Genomic DNA, 17,363 nt, shown 5'->3' with positions numbered 1-17,363 from the left:
AAAAATGTATTTTAGGAGTGTAGCAAGATTGATGCATGCATTACTTTGAGGTATCATTGATGCATACACAAGGCCCTTAGAAGAAACACTTCTTCCTTTCTTCTCTTCACAGTGTTTTTTTTTCAGTCCTAGACAAGTCCAAAAGTAATGTGTTGTTTTGGGGGGCAGTATATTCTAGGTTTGCTCATAAAGCACAGTTAATCATTAGTGTTGGATGAAAGGTCACCAGTATAGGAGACAACTCTTTGAGTATTCTGATTGGGTCACAGAGCAAATTGCAAGAGCAAAGGCTTATCAAACCAGCTATTGTAATATCTGCCTCTTAAATAATAATTTTGATCAAGCTATTGAAAACTTAAAGTTCTGCTTGTTCTTTTGACTGTCTCAGGGTGTTGAAGAGATTGTTATGATATGTGTTCTGTATTCATCAGAGAGCAGCAGTTTAGCTGGAAGGTAACAAAAAGCCTTGAACAGACTTAGGCAGTACCTATTGGAGCATTTTGTTGGCAGAAAGTAAGGAGCCTTTCTTCCAGCTCTGAAGTGATGACTATTGACAAGAAATTAAGAATTTGACAAACTTAGCCATGCTAGGACCCTAGGAAAAACACCTCATCAATGTTAACAACTTAGTCTTGTGAGGTGTAACATATGGGCATAGTTACAGTTGTTCTTGTTTAAGGAAAGTGTGTGGGTAGCCTGGGAAAGAGGAGGTAAAAATTGTTGGTGAGGTAAAGCAGAAAAATGTCCTAGTGGTACTTGCACATAACGGAAGAAGAAATTTGTAGCAGATTTTTTTTTGTGTGTATTTGGTAATGTTGAGTTCTTGTGTAGCTTAAGACTAAACCTGGCATCCTGCTAAAAAGCACTTCAGAGACCTCTAATATTTAGTTTTACTGAAGTTCAGCATCATGTTCAATGCCTTCTTCCCACAACATTCCTTTGTTTTTGTGGAGCACTGAGAATGTGTAAATGTGCAGAGTGGAGTAGACACTTGTCAAAAACGTGTGCCATAAAATTGTTTAATTCCTTCATAAAAGTCTGGCTTCTGACAACTTTTTCCATGACTGTATAAGTTTGAACTTTCCTTAAATACAATTGTGGGAGCTAATATTTTATGTTGTTCTATGTATTTAACATGAAAGAGTATCTCTGAGCACTGTAAAGCAATGATCCTAGAATTCATATGGTCAGTTTAAAGATAGCTTAGTCCTTAGTGTTTAGCAGTTGTTTCTTGGATCATGACTCCATTTTGCTCGGCTTTACTCAGAACTTCTGCTTATACAGATATGTTAGACAGTTTGGTTCATGATTTCATACAAGGTAAATGTCTTTAATTGTGTCTGTGTCAGTAATTTGGTATGTGTATTGGAGCTTGCTCCTAATTACATCACTCTAAGATATAATGTAAATGTATAAATTTTTCCATGGTCAAGAGAATATGTCTGTGACACATTCAGAGATGCTGCTGGTTTGAGCACTTCCCAGTTTGCAAAACTTGAATGTGTTTTAATCCCTTTCGTTGTTACCAAGTTCTTGTGATAGCAAAAGATCCACATGCAGATCCAGTGCTGAGGAAACCGGAAACTTAACCTGTTTTAATTGGATTTCTTCCTCAATGACTGCAATTAAACCATTTCCCAGATTGTGTCATGTGGTGTAGGACTCTTGGTATGCATTAGGCCTATGACCTTTTCTGTGTAGCATTTGGATGAAGTTTCTGTTCAGGAGAGCAGCATAACCTGCTTGACCCAGCATGGGAAAGGAAGCCTCAACAGGCATTAGTCTGAATCAGTGCTATACATCAGTGATTAGAAAAACAACACGAAAACTCCTGAAATCCTCCTGATTTGTTCCAAACTTGTCTAAATTATGTTTTGAAGATGGGAAAATCTGAGGACTCATTTTAGGTGAGTAGAAAACAGATGAGTACGTTCTACCTGGCCTTGGAAGCATAAGTTATTTTTTGAACTTTTTGTTTTTATCTTTGTAGTTTTTCTCTTTAAGACATGGTACAGTTTTTTGTAGACTGATTTAGAGCTTAAGCTGAGTATTACCAAAATGAAGACACAGTCTTCTGCTTCTTTACCTTGTTTTCATAATACCCTTTGACCTGTGGTCTTGAGTTCGTCTGTCGCACTTTTCCAATCCACATCTACAATCAGCTGGTTTTTGTTTCCTTTTCCAGCAGTAACTTCTATGGCATCTAGTCTCTGAATTTCTTCAGTCTAGTGGCTGAGTAAAGTTCTTTGCTTTTCATTTTTTGTTTTCTTTTTGACTGTATCCTTCTAGTTGTCTAGGAGATTGTCTTGTGTTAATTTAGACTTTGGGTAACCAAACCATGTTTTACTAGCCATTGAGCTCACTATGTCTCTGAGTAATTTAAGACAGCTTGGCAAAAGTTGATTAGGAATTTGGCAAGTCTCAGAAAAACTTTTGTGCTGCAACTTGGGGCATGTATTGTCTAACAGGCTCTGCAGGTAGGACATGGCTGTGCACCATATCAGTATTTGTCTTGTGCTGTTGCACTTGGTTTTGCTCAAGGGCTGTGTGTGCCAGATGTGGGTGAATGGCAAACTGCAAATAAGGCACCATCTGGTCTATGGCATTAGAATAAGGAAGAGGCTTGGTGTTTGAGCAGTGAAGTCTGCATTCAGACACAGTGTTTTAAGTAAATGCAGCTATGCAGCTCAAGGGCAGCTGAGCATTGTGCAGGGCAGATGTAGAGTGGGACATGGTTTTGAGTACTTCTTGGTTTCACTTGCATGAAAGTACTGAAATAAGCTACTAAACTGAAATTTGTACAGATCACTCAGCTGATTATTTTTCCTTTTTTCTCTGGTAATAAGCACCCTTTTCCACATCTGCTTTACCTGGTCTTAGCTTGACCACCTGCTTTTAGCTTGCCTTCTTTTCTGGCAGTATCACTGATCTGTACTTCATGAAGGGAGTCTGTTGTCTGTTTGATTCATGTTATCTCACAGAAGGTAAAGCTCTTCATTCAAATGGATTCCTTCTGAGTCTTCTGAGTAGAGTCTTCTCCTTCATTCTTGCCAGACAATGTGATTTGGTTTGGTTTTTTTATTTTTATTATGATACTGTTAGTGAAAGCTTTAAGCCACTGTTCAGATAGTGACTTTTGGCCCCTACTAAACAAGGGTTTCTAGAGAATCTGAAAATGAAGATCAGGTAAGATCTTTCTTCTATTGCTTATGTCTGCAGGAATGCAGACAAATGCAGAAAAGAAATGAAGGATTCCCATTAGTTCACTTTACAAACAGCATGGCTTGGTCAGCATTTGGCTGTTGGAAAATGTTATTTTCTGTTGGAGAGAGCTGCTTTTGTTTGATTTTAAAAAGGAAAAGAGCTATTATTTTCATTGTTATTACAAGTTGAAACCACTTCTATTTGGTAGCAGAATTGCATCCTGTGGCTCTCATAGTGTAGACTTTGTCAGTATGTAACAGTAGTTTTAAAGGTCCTGTAGAGGTGAAGTCAGTGCTATAGGACTGATGTGGCAGAAAATTTTTGCTCTGTTACACAAGCATGTGAGCTGGTACAGAACATGAAACTTTGAACATATTTGTTCTTCACTTTTCCTTTGCTGCCCATTGCTGTGCTAGAAGGGAAAAAGATCTGTCAACAAAGATGCAAAACCTGGTTCAGTGTTTTGCAGCAAATATTTGCTATGTTTGTGTGTGCCTGTCTCTGTGTGGTCTGACAAATCTTCTGTGTTACTGACACGGTTTAAATATCTCTGGGCTGCTTCTTAAGCTGACCTGTTTCTGGCTGACTTGCAGATATCCAGATCAGATTATTATTTTCCTTGATATAGATTGACTCAGGAGTTTCTAGGTTCTTATGCTTTCGATAATCTTTATATCTCTGTAGTAAAAGATTTAACTGCTGCAGAATTGACTGAATTATGCAACAGAACTTAGTTTGGCTGGTTAAAAAGCCAAAATAATATAGACCACTGAATTTAGACTGAGAAACTACAGGTGTTGTAAACATGAAAATATTTTCTTGAAGCTTTGAGTACTGGCTCTCTGCCACAGTGAGAGCATTCTCTTCCTTTGTTAATAAATTCAAGTCGAACCGTATACTAGAGGAAAACTTACACTGAGCAAGTTTGGACATGTTACAAACGGTGACATAGAAAGGTATCAAATTTGGTTTATTTGGAGAAGAACAGCTTCAATATCTGAATTTTTTTACAAGGGCAAATTCTGTGAATGAAGTAGTGAGTAAATGTTCTAGGAGATTATTTTTATAGTTAACTTTATTAGTTGTGCACTCAAAAGCAAGAATAATTGTTGTTGACAGCACTTTGACTACATAGTGTGGAGCTACAGTGAAGCAAGAGGAAAAAAAATGAAATACTTTGTATTTTTCCTAGTTTCTCCTTTGGCTGAGGATCAAAGATTTGACTGATGCATGTGTTGTTTTGGGAACCAAAGTGCAGTCCAAACTGTAATATTTCAGTCCTTGATAAGAGATAGAAAGCAGTGATGTGGCAGAACTGAAGAGGGATGCCCTCAAGAGACTATTATATTTGTTCCATGCAACTTCCTTAATTTTTCTCCTCAGACTTCAGTTTCTGTTTTTCCAGAGGAAAAAAAGGACTGTAGGAGTAAAGGCTTTTACTGTCTTAATGTTGGGTAGCCCTCTCAACCACCTTGCAAGAGTTCAGTTAATATTTAGACCTGGTTTTAATTTTGCAGTCCACAAATCCAGTGATTTTTTTTTCTTCAGTAATGAAATGAAGCTCTGGATTCCTTTGTACCATGAACTGGGAACACCGGTTGTACAGTCAGACCTGATAGACCTGAGCTTGTCCTTGTAGCCTGTACAAGCTTTAGTTTTCTTGTTCCTTTAAGCTATTCAGATGAGTGATGTTCTAACTTCAGATGCTTAATTTTTAAGTTTTTTTAGCTAACTTGTGGCCCTCCCCTGCATCCATAGGTTTCTCTTGGTTCTTCAACTGACTAGTTGTGTTGTTGACTGCCAGTTACTTCTTGGTAATTTTGAGCAGTGCCCTATTTGCTATTTCAATATGACTTTTCCATAGCCCAGAAGGACTTACTGAAGTTCAGGCTCTGGCATAAAGACCAATCCACTGTTTTATTTCTAAAGGAATGATGGTTATCAGTTCTCTGTAATCTTAATGGAACAAGTTTTTGTTTCTTCCAGGTCCCTGAAGAAGTCTTTAGTTTTCTTTTCCTGTACCAGGTTCAATAAAAGGTCTCTGCAGTCTCAGATTTCAAATTCAATTGACCTGCTTGGAGCAGAGGAGACTCAGCTTCTGCAATCATTGTCACAGAACTCTTCTTATGATCAAACACTGAAACATGTGGTACATGTGTTTAGATTTTTTCTTAAACAATACATGACTTCTCGTGTCTTCCAGTCTTCTCAGGACAGTAGCCAGAAGTCAGTAGGTAAATGTGCTTCTTTGCCTGCTTGGGGTCATAGTGTGGATGACCTTTTGGATCACATAATGCTGACAGCCTAGCATTCCTGTAACAAGTAGTGCTGTGCATCTTTTCAGAGGTGTTTTCAGTATTCTTATTACCTATGGGAACTTGTAAATCTTCTGGTTGCAGCTAATGAGTATTTGAACTGCCAGTTGGTGGTAAGAGATCACAAATGTAGATTTTTTTTTGCTCTCCTCCCTTCCTCTTTTGTACAAAAACTTTCTCTTCCCAGTTGTCTCTGTTAATAGATATATATGCATAAACGCAGTCTGGAAACTCGAGTGGCTACATCCTTTCAGGCTCTTAGCCACTTACTTTGCTGTTCTGTCAAGGTGGCTTTTAGCACTGCCGCTCTCTTGGCTAGAAGGGTAGGCAAGGGCTGAGCTCTTGAAAGCCTGGGAAAGGGAAAGCTGTCTTCGTAATGTAGCAAGGCCCAAAGTTTGCCTTAATTTTGTGATGGTTGTTGTAAAGTCAGTGGAACAAGGAGTAACTCCTGTTCCTTGACTGATTTATTTTACTTTTTTTTTATGTTGAAATCACTCCAGTAGTTTCAGAGAAGCTGAATTAAAAATAATTCTTCCACTGTAAATGAATCTAGGAAGAATATTTTACTGAAGTTTTTCTCTTTTTTGTTGGCAAAATTATTCTTTGGCTAAGAGTTTACATATTGTCTGAAGTTACTCAGTGTAAAAATGGGCATATGAGCTGGTCCTAATCTATAATCTCTTCAGAGACTGGACTCCTTTGAGGTTTGTAGTTTATATTGTCCAGGTTACTGGATTGTGCTTTTGAGGAACTGAAGGGGGAGGGAGGGCTTTCTGTACTCTGTGATGGCAGTGATGAGCTGGGCCATAGTTTACTTCTCTCAGAGCAAGGGACGGGGAGTGTGTCCTTGGGTACATGCACATCTTACACAGATCTGAGATCTCAGGTTACTTGAACTGACATCTATGGCATGAATTTTTAAAGTTTCTGATATTCTGATAGTGTCTTATTTGCATGCTTTTATATATGGTGATTCTTTGATACCTCAATTTATGATTATTATGTTTCTCTTTCCCCATTGTTCAGGGTAGCTCTTGTGATTCACATCTTGCTCAGGACTCGGTGTGTTTTGTCAACATGGTTAGCAGTTGCCACCTCTCAGAATGAGAGCTGTCTAGTGTAATTTGAGGTCCTACTTGCAGCAGATGGTTGGACCATATCATCTCAAGAGATTCTTTCCAGCCAAGGATTTTTTTGATAATTCTGACTTAACTCTTGTACTTAGTTGAGCTTTGCATCAAAAAGGCATCTGGTCTGAAGAGGAGTTTGCCTCTGAATGCTGTTAAACTGTTTGTCTTCCCATCAATACCTTATTAATATCTTCAAAGAGGTGCCAAAAGTGCTGCAGCTATATAAATATATAGAAACTCTGTGCCAAAGTTGTAGAAATCTATTTCCGTACTACTGTACATGCTTGTTTCCAGAAGAAACTTCCTTGGTACCTGCTTGTCTGTCTTAGCGGTGAGGTAATGCTATGTCATGAGAAGGCTGTAGAGTCTTGTTTATCATGGAGATTTTTATATAAGTACTGAATTTGCTCTAGTTAGGATGTCTGTGCGTGCAGTTCTGTGTGTGTAGTTCTCTAGTTCTTCTCTAGCACTGGAGAAGGAAAATACAAGAGGAATACAGTCAAACCTAAGATGCGATTCAGTATGATTTTGTGTGGTTTCTGTATCAAAGGAAGTTATTCTGTTAAAAGTCACTATGTGGGTTTTACATCATTAGATGCAGTAGAGCAAGGAAGCCTTAGTGCACTCTGGCATCTTTGAATCGTGAAGACAACCCATGGCTATTCATGGGGAGAAGGTGGAAATGGGAGCAGATAAGGAAATTGTTGGCTTGGTCTTCTATGTTGAAAGAAGAAAAGTTTGTCATTTTCTTAAGGCTCAATGGTTTTATGCAGCTGAATAAACTGGGATTTGCATGAATGCAGATGAAATGCATACACTTTACTGTGCCTTACAGCACCTTGCAGCTCATGGAAGAATGTATTTTTCCTTTGTTTGTGTACAGAAATTTATTGTTGGGAAGAAGGGAGGGATGATGAGAATTTAGGACATGTTGCAGAAGATTTGTCTAGGAAGTTTTCAGTATGTTATTGTATTGTATATTGTATTCACTCCCTAAAATTCTTCCATGAGCTACTTCTACAGCCAGAAGGGACAAGAGGCTGCTAAATAGAAAATACAAACTTCTCACTGTGTGGAGCTTTAAAGTCTGTTTAAGGTAAGGATGTCAGTGGAAAAAGAACAAGGATGAGTGGATAACTCTGGAACTAGGAGAGTGTAGGGAGGGAGAATATTGTGTCAAAATCAGCTGCAGAGGACCGTTTAAAGCAACTCTGGACTAAAAAGTCAATTGAAGTCAGTTATTGAAGTAGAAGTAGTAATGAAATATTTGCAAGTGCTTGCTTGTAAGGCAAGTAAAGAGGTGTGTATGTCTGCAGGTAAATGAGGACAACCTTGTGAACAGTGAGCAAAAATGAGGTGCAGCTGAGATCACTTGAAAATGATGTAAATCTGAAACAATTCAGCTGCTACCCTAAACTGTAGGGAGTACTTTCTTCAGTTTAGTCACAACTGAAGTCTGAGCTCTTAAATGTGTTGAATGCTTATGTATTTTGAATGTTGTTTCTGTCTTCAGTGACAAGATTTATCATAGAAACAGCTGATGAAGTAAATTAATGTTGTTTACAATGAAGTAAAGCAATACAAATCTGAGGTCTTAAGCTTAATATTTTCTGATACGTATGCTGAACTCTGGGTTCTGCTGGCAAGATGTGCAACTTGCTAGAAGAAAATGTTCTGAACTTGCAAGGTATATAAACATCCTCCTGTCTTTTCCTTCTCCCCCCCCCCCCCCCCCCCCCCCCCCTTTTGCCTAATACTGACTTCAGGGCAGTAAGTCTGTACAATTTTGAGGAGTTGAATTGCTGCAGCAGCTTTAAATAAGGCACTGGGTTTTTTGGGCTAAACTATGAGAGAGGAAGTGTGCTAACAGTGTACTTAGCTCAACTCCAGGCTGGTAACAGGTATTGTAATGGAGCATTATAGGTGGAGGTGCTAGGCATATCCTGAAATATTCAGGAGAGTGCAAGAATCTGAAAAAAACTCTTGCATTACCAAGATTTGTTCAAGGAGAAGCCAAAACCAAAACAAAACCACCACCCGAAACAACAGAACAAATCCAAACGGAACAAACACCCCAAACAAGTTTCAGAGCTCGTGCAAGTAAGTTAAGAAGGCCCTTGTGGAAGAGTTAAATTCAATTTTTACAGATATTGTTACTGATTTGCCTTGTTACCCTATTAGTGGCCCTAGAGCATGTTGGAGTTCTTCAGTTTGCTCATTGTCTTTTTCTCTCAGTGACCTATGTCAATGTAGCTAAATCAGTTCTAGTATCCTTCAGGGAGTGATCTGGATGCTAAGCAAAGGCTGATACAGGCTTGTTTTGTAGTTTCCCAGTTTGCTTCAAAAACATGGAAGCATGTTAGTTGTTTCCTGATGGCTTTTCCACAAGAAAAATGGTAAAGGATTTACTGCAATGTAACAGGTGTTTTTTGTCTTGTGTTGCTGTAGAACCTCTCCAGGCAGTATGTTGACTGTATATTAGCTATAGTGTTTGCAATGGATATGTTGGGGCTACAGAAATTAATTATAGTTGCTTTCCTGTACAATAACAAAGATGACTCTAAATAATAATAAAATAGTGTTTGCTAAAAGTCAAAAATACAAAATTAGGCAGCATAATAAACACTAGATAGCAGTGTTGTTACATGGCTTCAGAAGATATATTGATATATTGTCAGTTTATATGAAATGCTGGCTTTTGGAATTCATCCTCATTCTAAAGAGTCTGTTTATGATGACAGCCTCTGCAGTCCTATTCTTTGGCATCGTCATAGCTAGGAATATGGAGTTACAAAACACTAACTAAAATGGCTTATGTGCAGATAACTTTATGCTAGAAGGGGACCTGAGCTTAAAAATTCCTAAATAGCATTGTCTGTTGTGGAAGCATGGAGGTCTGATGGATGGTTGCAGCTTTTTGTTGCTGTGGGTGTGAAGAAGAATCAGTGTAGTTGAGGAAATTGTCTTAAAATCTGGCAGAACTGCACTGGCACATTTGGCTGGTCTATACTGAGTTGCACATTTTTTTTAATATAGGTGTCTAACAATGGGAAAGAAGAAGCCAAGTGCTTGGAATGAGCTCAGAGATAGAGGGACAAGTCTGAATGAGAACAGCTGAGATTTAGGCACATCTGGGCTCTTCTCTTGTTTTAGGCTGTGGAAGGTGCAGTTGTGAAAATATCTTCATTACTTGACTAACTGGGCACGTGGTATTGTTTGGCTTGCAGTGAGACTCAAGTTAGAGTTTTGATGTTAAAGGTCACAGCTGAATCACGAAGCTGCATTTGTATTTAAAAGCAAACTGGGAGTCATATGGCAACAAGTACTCAGTAAGAAATGCAGTTAAGTCGAGAGGTATCGATATAGAAGATAACTCTGGACATCGTTTTGACTTGACAGATGCCTTACAGGATAAAACAGTTGTCATTTCATTCTCCTACACAGCTGAATATACTGTGTGTATGACAACACATTGTGCTACATAACTTCTAAGCACAGACTACTTAAAGTGTCTGGCTAACCCTGTGTCATGGTTTAATCCCAGACGGCAATCAAGCACCAGGCAGCTGCTTGCTCACTCCCCCACTAAGGGGATTGGAAGGGTGAAAACTGGAAAACTTGGGTTGGGATAAAGACAGTCTAATAGGGAAAGCAAAAGCCATGCATGTAGGCAAAGCCAGACAAAGAATTAACTGCTTCCCATGGTTGGGCAGATGTTCAGCTTTCTTCAGGAGAGACGAACACCATGGCTCTAAATGTCCTCCCTTTCCTCCTTCTTCTCACTATATACTGAGCATGAAGACATGGTCTGGAATATCTCTTTGGTCAGTTTGGATCACCTCTCCTCACTGGTTCTTGTCCCAGCCTCCCATGCACCTCAAGTCTCCTCACCAGCATGATTGACAGTACAAAAAGCAGAAAAGGCCTTGGTTCTGTCTAATCGCTTTTCACCAATAACAGAAACATCTGTATTATCAACACTGTGCTCTATTATCAAAGCTGTGTTCAACAGAAATCCAAAATATGGCCCTGTACCAGCCCCTTTGAGTAAATTCAAGTCTGTCAGAGACAAAACCAGCACACCCTGGCATGTCAGTGTTAAATTAGTTTCTCTAGGGAGGGCCAGGATTGCCTGCCTGTGTGATGTTCTCTTCAGTTGACTCTTGTGGTATGTGGAGAAGCCCATGTTCTGGCCCTAGGTGGGAAAGTGTGTGGTTAACCTAGCAGAGGTCTAAGTGAGCACTGCTCCTTGCTGAGTGAAACCTTCTGGAATGCACATTTTAATCGGTACAAGGTGAGACAACAGTTCTGTGGCAACCATTTTGTAGTATGACTGAAAGTTTGACATTAGTACAGTTTCAGTGCTAGCTGACCTTCGTGCAGAAGAGGACACTACTCCCTCCTTTTAGAAAATGCACAAAATGCATCTGATTTCTGATAGGAGAGCTTTTAAAATTTTTTTTATATATTTATATTTAATATATATATATCTTTGTTTGTATACAAGGAGATAAAAAGAGACTGCACAGCATTTGACAGTTCCTGTGACTGACTTCAGCTGGACCCCCTAGATAGTGCTGAGCCCTTGCTCAGCTTTCAGTCTGGCTAATGCTAGGCTTTGTTACTTGCATTACTATTCTGAAGACAATACTACAACTTATGATCTCAACTTGTCTGATCTGGCTACACCAGGAAGCTGGCATGATTTTTAGCAGCTGCAAGCTTTTTCTGTTTCATTGTAAATCTTGTTGTGAGCCAAAGTATAAGAAATTGTAGATTGATGGTGTTCCATGTTACTGAAAAGCTTTAAAACTGTTAGTGGGCATATTGGATTTGAATAAGGAGTTTAAGAGGAAACAGTTGTGAAGAGGGAAAGTTCACCTTTTGAGTAGTAGTGTTTACATCTTTTTCAACTTGGTCATCAGGACTTCTATCTAAATTTGTGGGATTGTGTATTTTGTGCTTTACTTATATTCTCTCAAGTTCCCAAGCATAAGGTAAAAAAATAAACCCAAACAAAACGAATGGAGGTGAAAGTGAATTTTTTAATGAATTCTACTTTGTGTTTGTGATTTGCTGCTGTGTTTGATCTCTTAATAAAAAGAACATGAAAAACTTTCAAAAGATGCTTTTGACTCTTGTGATGTGTGGATTAGGATGGAGAGCAATTCTTCTGCCTAACTTGTATTCTTGTTCAATTCCTGGAGATACTTAAAGTATTTCTGGCATGCTATGTGTGACCTTTCAAATATTAGAATGTAACAAGATTGAATCTGAGCTAGCAGAATCCTGATCAATAATTTCCTGTGCTGTGCAGGTGTATGGAGGATATAAGTGTTCCTTTTAGCATTTTATGTGAGGTAATGGTTTCCATAATATGAGTTTATATGCCTGGTCTCTTATGGTCTACAGTAAAACTGCATCATTTAGGATTCTGTCTTTGTCCTCACTTCCTCTCCTGACACCTTTGTTCACTTCTGTAGGCCCTTTTCAGAAGAATAGAAATTATGTTCAGCTATTGACTGTTTTTACTGACAATGCCAGGTCTTGAAAATTAATTAATTGGAGACATTTGAATTTGAATCTGAAGCTGCAGTGTTTTAAACTTTCTTGTGACAGATTTCTTACTTACTGTGCTTTAGATACAATAAATACCAAGTCAGCATATAGACAACTGAGTTCTAAAACTTGGGTTACTTTCCTTCTTACAGCTGCTTCTTTTCACCTGCAGATATGGTTTTTTTACCAGATTCCACAAAATTAGAAACAGTAAAACTGGATTTGCTGGTTGTGGTTCTGTTGCGATGTTCTACATGAAAATACCAATTTAGCATAGGATACAGAAGTTACCTTTCTTCACTGAGGAATTAACTGAGGCTTGTTCTTGAAATATGTCAGTTTCTGAGGACTGTGGCTGAGGGTTATGTTAGTCTTCTATAAATAATTACCAAAATAATACCTGTAGACCTCTAGCAGTCACAAAGCAATTCCAAAATTAGTAATACAAAGCCATCATAGAATATTTTGTAAAAATATTTGTATGCATGCATCAGTCCTTCTGTCTCAAATACCTTTCCCCTTTAATTTTGTTCTCATGAGCAGAACTTCCTGATTACAAAGCTAGATATTTTTTCCTGAATGACTGTATATCTTGCATTATGTAAAATAAAGTTGGAGAAATCAGACTAGAGAAGGAAGCACTTTGGAAAGCACTGTAGTTACATCGTGAATGCTGCTGCTTATTCCTGAAATGGGATTTGTAATCTATGATGAAAGTTAAAATACGTGAATGCTGTTGCTGTCTATCAAGCACTGAGTTTTTTCTTAACATCAATAAACACAGATTCTCCCAAATTGCATTTGTCCTGTCTCCTTATAATTAGTGAAGCTGGCTAGAAAAGAAGTGTGTCATCACAAAATCATAGAGGAGTTTGTAGCTTGGGTTGGAAGGGATCTTTAAAGGTCATTTAGTTCAGTAGATCATCTGTATGCTATATATACCAAAACCTATTTGCTCTGTATTAAGGTTCTGAATGTTCTTGAGAAGAACCTTGTCCATATGTCTTTTAGTTAAAAATTGTTTGAAAGTTTTTGTCTTCAGTTTTTGCTTAAATGATAGCATTTTACATTTGCCTCTGGAGGTGTGGCGCAGTGAGTCTTCATACCACATATCTTATGGCTCTTCCTCTCTTGTCTTCCAGTGAATGATAGTGTCTAGAAAGGGTATGTCCCTTCAGGAGAGAGGTGCCAATGTCCAACCGGCCTAATAACAATCCAGGGGGGTCACTGCGACGTTCACAGAGGAACACTGCCGGGGCCCAGCCACAAGACGACGCAGTAGGAGGAAGGTATGATTGCTATGTCTGAGTGTCCAAATGTGTATCAGTGAAATGGATGTGATGTAGAGAATGATGTTTTCTACCCTGCAATCCAAACATTGAAACGTGCATGAAATCTCTTTGCCCCTGAAATGCTACCTGTACTGTTACTGCATGGGATTAACCCATGGACTACTCACTACCATACATGTTCAGCTAGAATAGCAGAAGTGGAGCTATAGGGGGAAGAAGTCTGTTTTCCATAAATCACAGGTAGTGATTATTTCTTCCCCGATATTAAAAATATGGGAGGGGGCTGACAGAGGGAGTCTGTTACTGGGAATCTGGGAAAATGTATTCTTCAAGTAGACTGAGTAAGTAGTACTTTGTTACCTTTGTACTGCCTATAAATCCTGTGCAGCTGTTGAAGAATTAAAGAGAAAAAAGGTTTACCATCATTTAATATGCCTAATAGTGAGCAAGTGGACCAGGTTGTATTTGCTCTGTAAGTGGTTGCCTCTGCAGTACAGAGCAAAGAAGATCCTTAAAACTTTTCTGTGGATGACTATTTTTACTGCCATGAGTGAAGACTGTATGGATATAAGTGTTTCTTTAACTTTGCTGAAAGGTCAGGCTAATGAAGAAAGGCTAGAGTGTGATGTTAGGCAGATTATCTATATTCTGCTCCCTCAGATATGTTACTGGTACAGTTGTTAAACAAGTGTTCCTTGGGCTTGATTTTTTTGGAATGAGTATTAAAATATTACAGATCAGTGTCACAAAAGTTTTTTACTATGAAGGAACTGGTCTATAAAGCTTAATGAAGATAAGGCCTATTTCTTACTAGTATAAAGTCTAAGAAGATGAGCAATTGTTAAATAGGTAAAGAAGGCCAACTTCTAAGGAGCTTTGGGGAGAATAATTCAATCTGAAAAATGCAGCTTCACTTTCTCTAAATTAGTCTAATATACAAGTGGAAGAGGTGATAAACACAAGGCTTCTCCCCTCACATAATGTGGCATAAGGAAGGGGAAGTTACTGCCTTACATAGTTGACTATTTTGTAAGCTAGAATTGGTTTTGGAGAATTCCTCTTTTAACAGAGGCACAGTGAGTCCTTTGTTCCCTTCTGCCCATTCTGTCTTGTCTCTCCATCTCAGTGGATGTTTAAATTAGGTATTGCCCTACTAACTCTTCTAACTGAACTTCGCCTGGGGCTAATAAAGCTCCTCCTAGAATAAAGAATTGGAAGCAAGTTATTTGGAGATGAGGTAGGGGATTCTTCTTCAGGTATCTACTGTTAGTTCAGATTTTACAGCAGAATGCTAGAGAGAAGCTCCACAGTGAGTGAGTCAGACAAACTGAAGAATTTTAAGGGTAGCACTGTTTTCTTTTAAGAAGGTCACTCATCCATTGTTTTGATGCATTGTGATCTGTTATGCTGTCATAAAGTGATTCAGGATTAACTTGTCTGAAATGACTGGACCAGTTCCACCCCTCATGAGAGCTGTGCCAGACTTCCATGAACAAAAGTGTAACGCACTCTTAAACTGTGTTAGACCATTATCAGAAGCAGAGCTCTTTGCTAAAGTAAAGAGGGTAGAAGAAGCTTACAGTCCTCTTTGAATCTGAGTCTCTTTAGAACAGCACCTCCCCTGTATTGCATTTCTGAGCAAGCATTTTGAGCTGGCAAAGCCTATAAAAAGGCCGGGTTAAAGCATGATGGTTAATGCCAAAATTTAAAATTAATTAGTCTTCTTTTACTGTCATCAGCATCTCCATTTTAGTAAGGTGCTGGGCAGAAATGGCTATTGTACAAGGACCAATGCAAGATAGATCTGTCTGATCCTTATAAAATTTATAGATGATGTGGGAAGAGACAGGCTCTCAGTTAAGTTTTTAGCTGGTGCCTGTCTTTGGACACAAACCTCACAGGACTCACCCTTCCCTGTATCTAGCATGCAGTAGTATAGTATGTTTCAGTTCTGCTGCTGAGCAGTATACAGGAGGATCTAGAGTTCATAGCTCGATGCGTTTTGTTATGCCTTGCTGTACTCCAGTGATAAATACTGCTTTGGCTGCTGTATTAAAAAAAACAAACAAAACCCCAAACACTGAGCAGAAAACAGTACACCTTTTCTTACATTAAGGGGTTCTTGGGGATGCCTGACAACTTATTTTCAGTCTTTCTTGCATTTGTCATCAGTAAAATGTAGCTCTTCAGTCTCATCTGTAAAATTGCTTAAAATAGAATAAACTGTGGAAAGACTAGTTTCAATAATATGCTTATATTGTGCAGATAACTGAACTTGGGATGTATCTATGTTAGTATTTCAGTTGGAGCTGGGAATTGCTTCTTTTGAGGCCAGTCATCCTCACCTGCTGTGTTTTGGCCAATGTGGAGTGGTCTTGGAGCGCTTGAACTGGAATCTTTTTGGATGAAACTGAACTGAAAGTTGTTTTCTATGAGAGCAGCTTGTGCATGCTGGTCACTTGTAGTTGTAATCTGGTACACTTTGAAGTAGAAATCATTGAAATGCAGAGATGGTGGACACTGATCCTTAATGGCAACTGTCTTGCTTTATAAATTTTCTTCTGTTGATCCATACTACATCTTGATGTTGTTGTACAGACAGTGTGAGATTTTATTCAGACACTTTATTAGATCCACACATTTCTTACCCTCCCTCAATATACAACAAACCAATACACAAAGATTAAAAATTCCCAGTAAAAAAGAGGGAATTGGACAGAAATGTGACTCTGTAGAGGGTTGTTGCTTCATGCCTAAAATTAGCCACAAAGTTTGTAAGCAGACTTAAGGGCCACACCTTCTGAAGTGTTGGAGGTTACTTCACTTTGGTCATAGATATGCAATCATAACCCTTCAAGCAAGGACAGGTTTTGATACTGTCTGAACTTGTGTACTTGATTGCATTTCTGCTTTGTATAAATAGCTTTCTCAGTGCTGGAAATGCAACAGCTTTTTTCTTAAAGCTTTTTTGTGGCTGAGGTGCGTGCATTTTCAAAATACAAATTAAATGACGAAAGCTTGGAGAGTTTATGCAGTTTGTCACTCATAATTTCAGACTTGGATGTGAAGGCCAGTAATTCAAGGTAAGCACGTGGTACGTCCAGATGGCCTTGTATTAGCCTTAGAGTTGCCTCAATCTCTTTTATGCTCTGGCTGGAGTGAATGCAAGAGACTTAAATTGATAAAGGTGTTAAAAAAGAGAGAGTCAGGAGAATGATAGTGCTGCCAAGCTGAAGTGCTAATGTATGTCTTTCTATAATCTTTGATGCTTCTACAGCTTAAAGGTCTTTTGTTAAAACTCTGCCATTTTAACTTGCTGAGCTGCTACTGTTCACTTGTGTGAAGACCTTGGAAATTCCAAACTTCTCTCTGGTCTGTTCTAAATACAGAATCTCCCTCCTGTTATATTGAGTATTGTCAGACTGGCTTAACCTGGAAGCAACAGTGCAAACCCATTTTCCTCTAGACTGGGCCTGTTTGATATCCCCATAATGTCAATACTTGAGTCACAGTGAGTAGGGGATGCCTGTAATAGTTTTCTGCTGGAGTTTTACCAGCAATTTCACACTCAGCATAGTAACTTGATAGGAGCTCTGAGAGTTTGATTTTGAGGTGTATTGTTTAAAGGTAAGAACAGTGATAACAAGCTCAAGGAAGTGTAGAAAGACAGATGCTGTTTATTTGCAGTTTGTGCTGTAACAGTGATGTGTATTCTTCTCTAAAAGAAGGAAGGGGTCTGTATTTGAAGAGGGATGTATGAACTGGTGGTGTTATCATTCCCTCTCCATGTATGCATGTAAGCAAATTGGCCTTGGTGAAGCTGGACTAATGTGATTTCTTCACTTTCTGTTGTCAGTAGTGAT

The 17,363-nt window shown here is 38.7% G+C and overlaps 1 protein-coding gene across 50 annotated transcripts in view; it reads left to right on the top strand.

The window, feature by feature from the left end:
- Positions 1 to 17,363, top strand: part of TRIP12 (thyroid hormone receptor interactor 12) — an 80,070-nt gene that overhangs the window by 14,011 nt on the left and 48,696 nt on the right. For all 50 annotated transcript variants that reach the window (XM_086844916.1, XM_086844911.1, XM_086844917.1 and 47 more), the window contains one exon: positions 13,351 to 13,497. In XM_086844916.1, coding sequence (XP_086701042.1) covers positions 13,400 to 13,497 — 98 coding nt within the window. In that variant the 5' untranslated portion in view covers positions 13,351 to 13,399. The remainder of the gene's footprint in view (positions 1 to 13,350; positions 13,498 to 17,363) is intronic.

The sequence above is a fragment of the Cyanistes caeruleus genome, chromosome 10, assembly GCF_971803275.1.
Source record: "Cyanistes caeruleus chromosome 10, bCyaCae1.hap1.1, whole genome shotgun sequence".
NCBI classification, from domain to species: domain Eukaryota; kingdom Metazoa; phylum Chordata; class Aves; order Passeriformes; family Paridae; genus Cyanistes; species Cyanistes caeruleus.
This window is presented reverse-complemented; position numbering and strand designations above follow the sequence as displayed.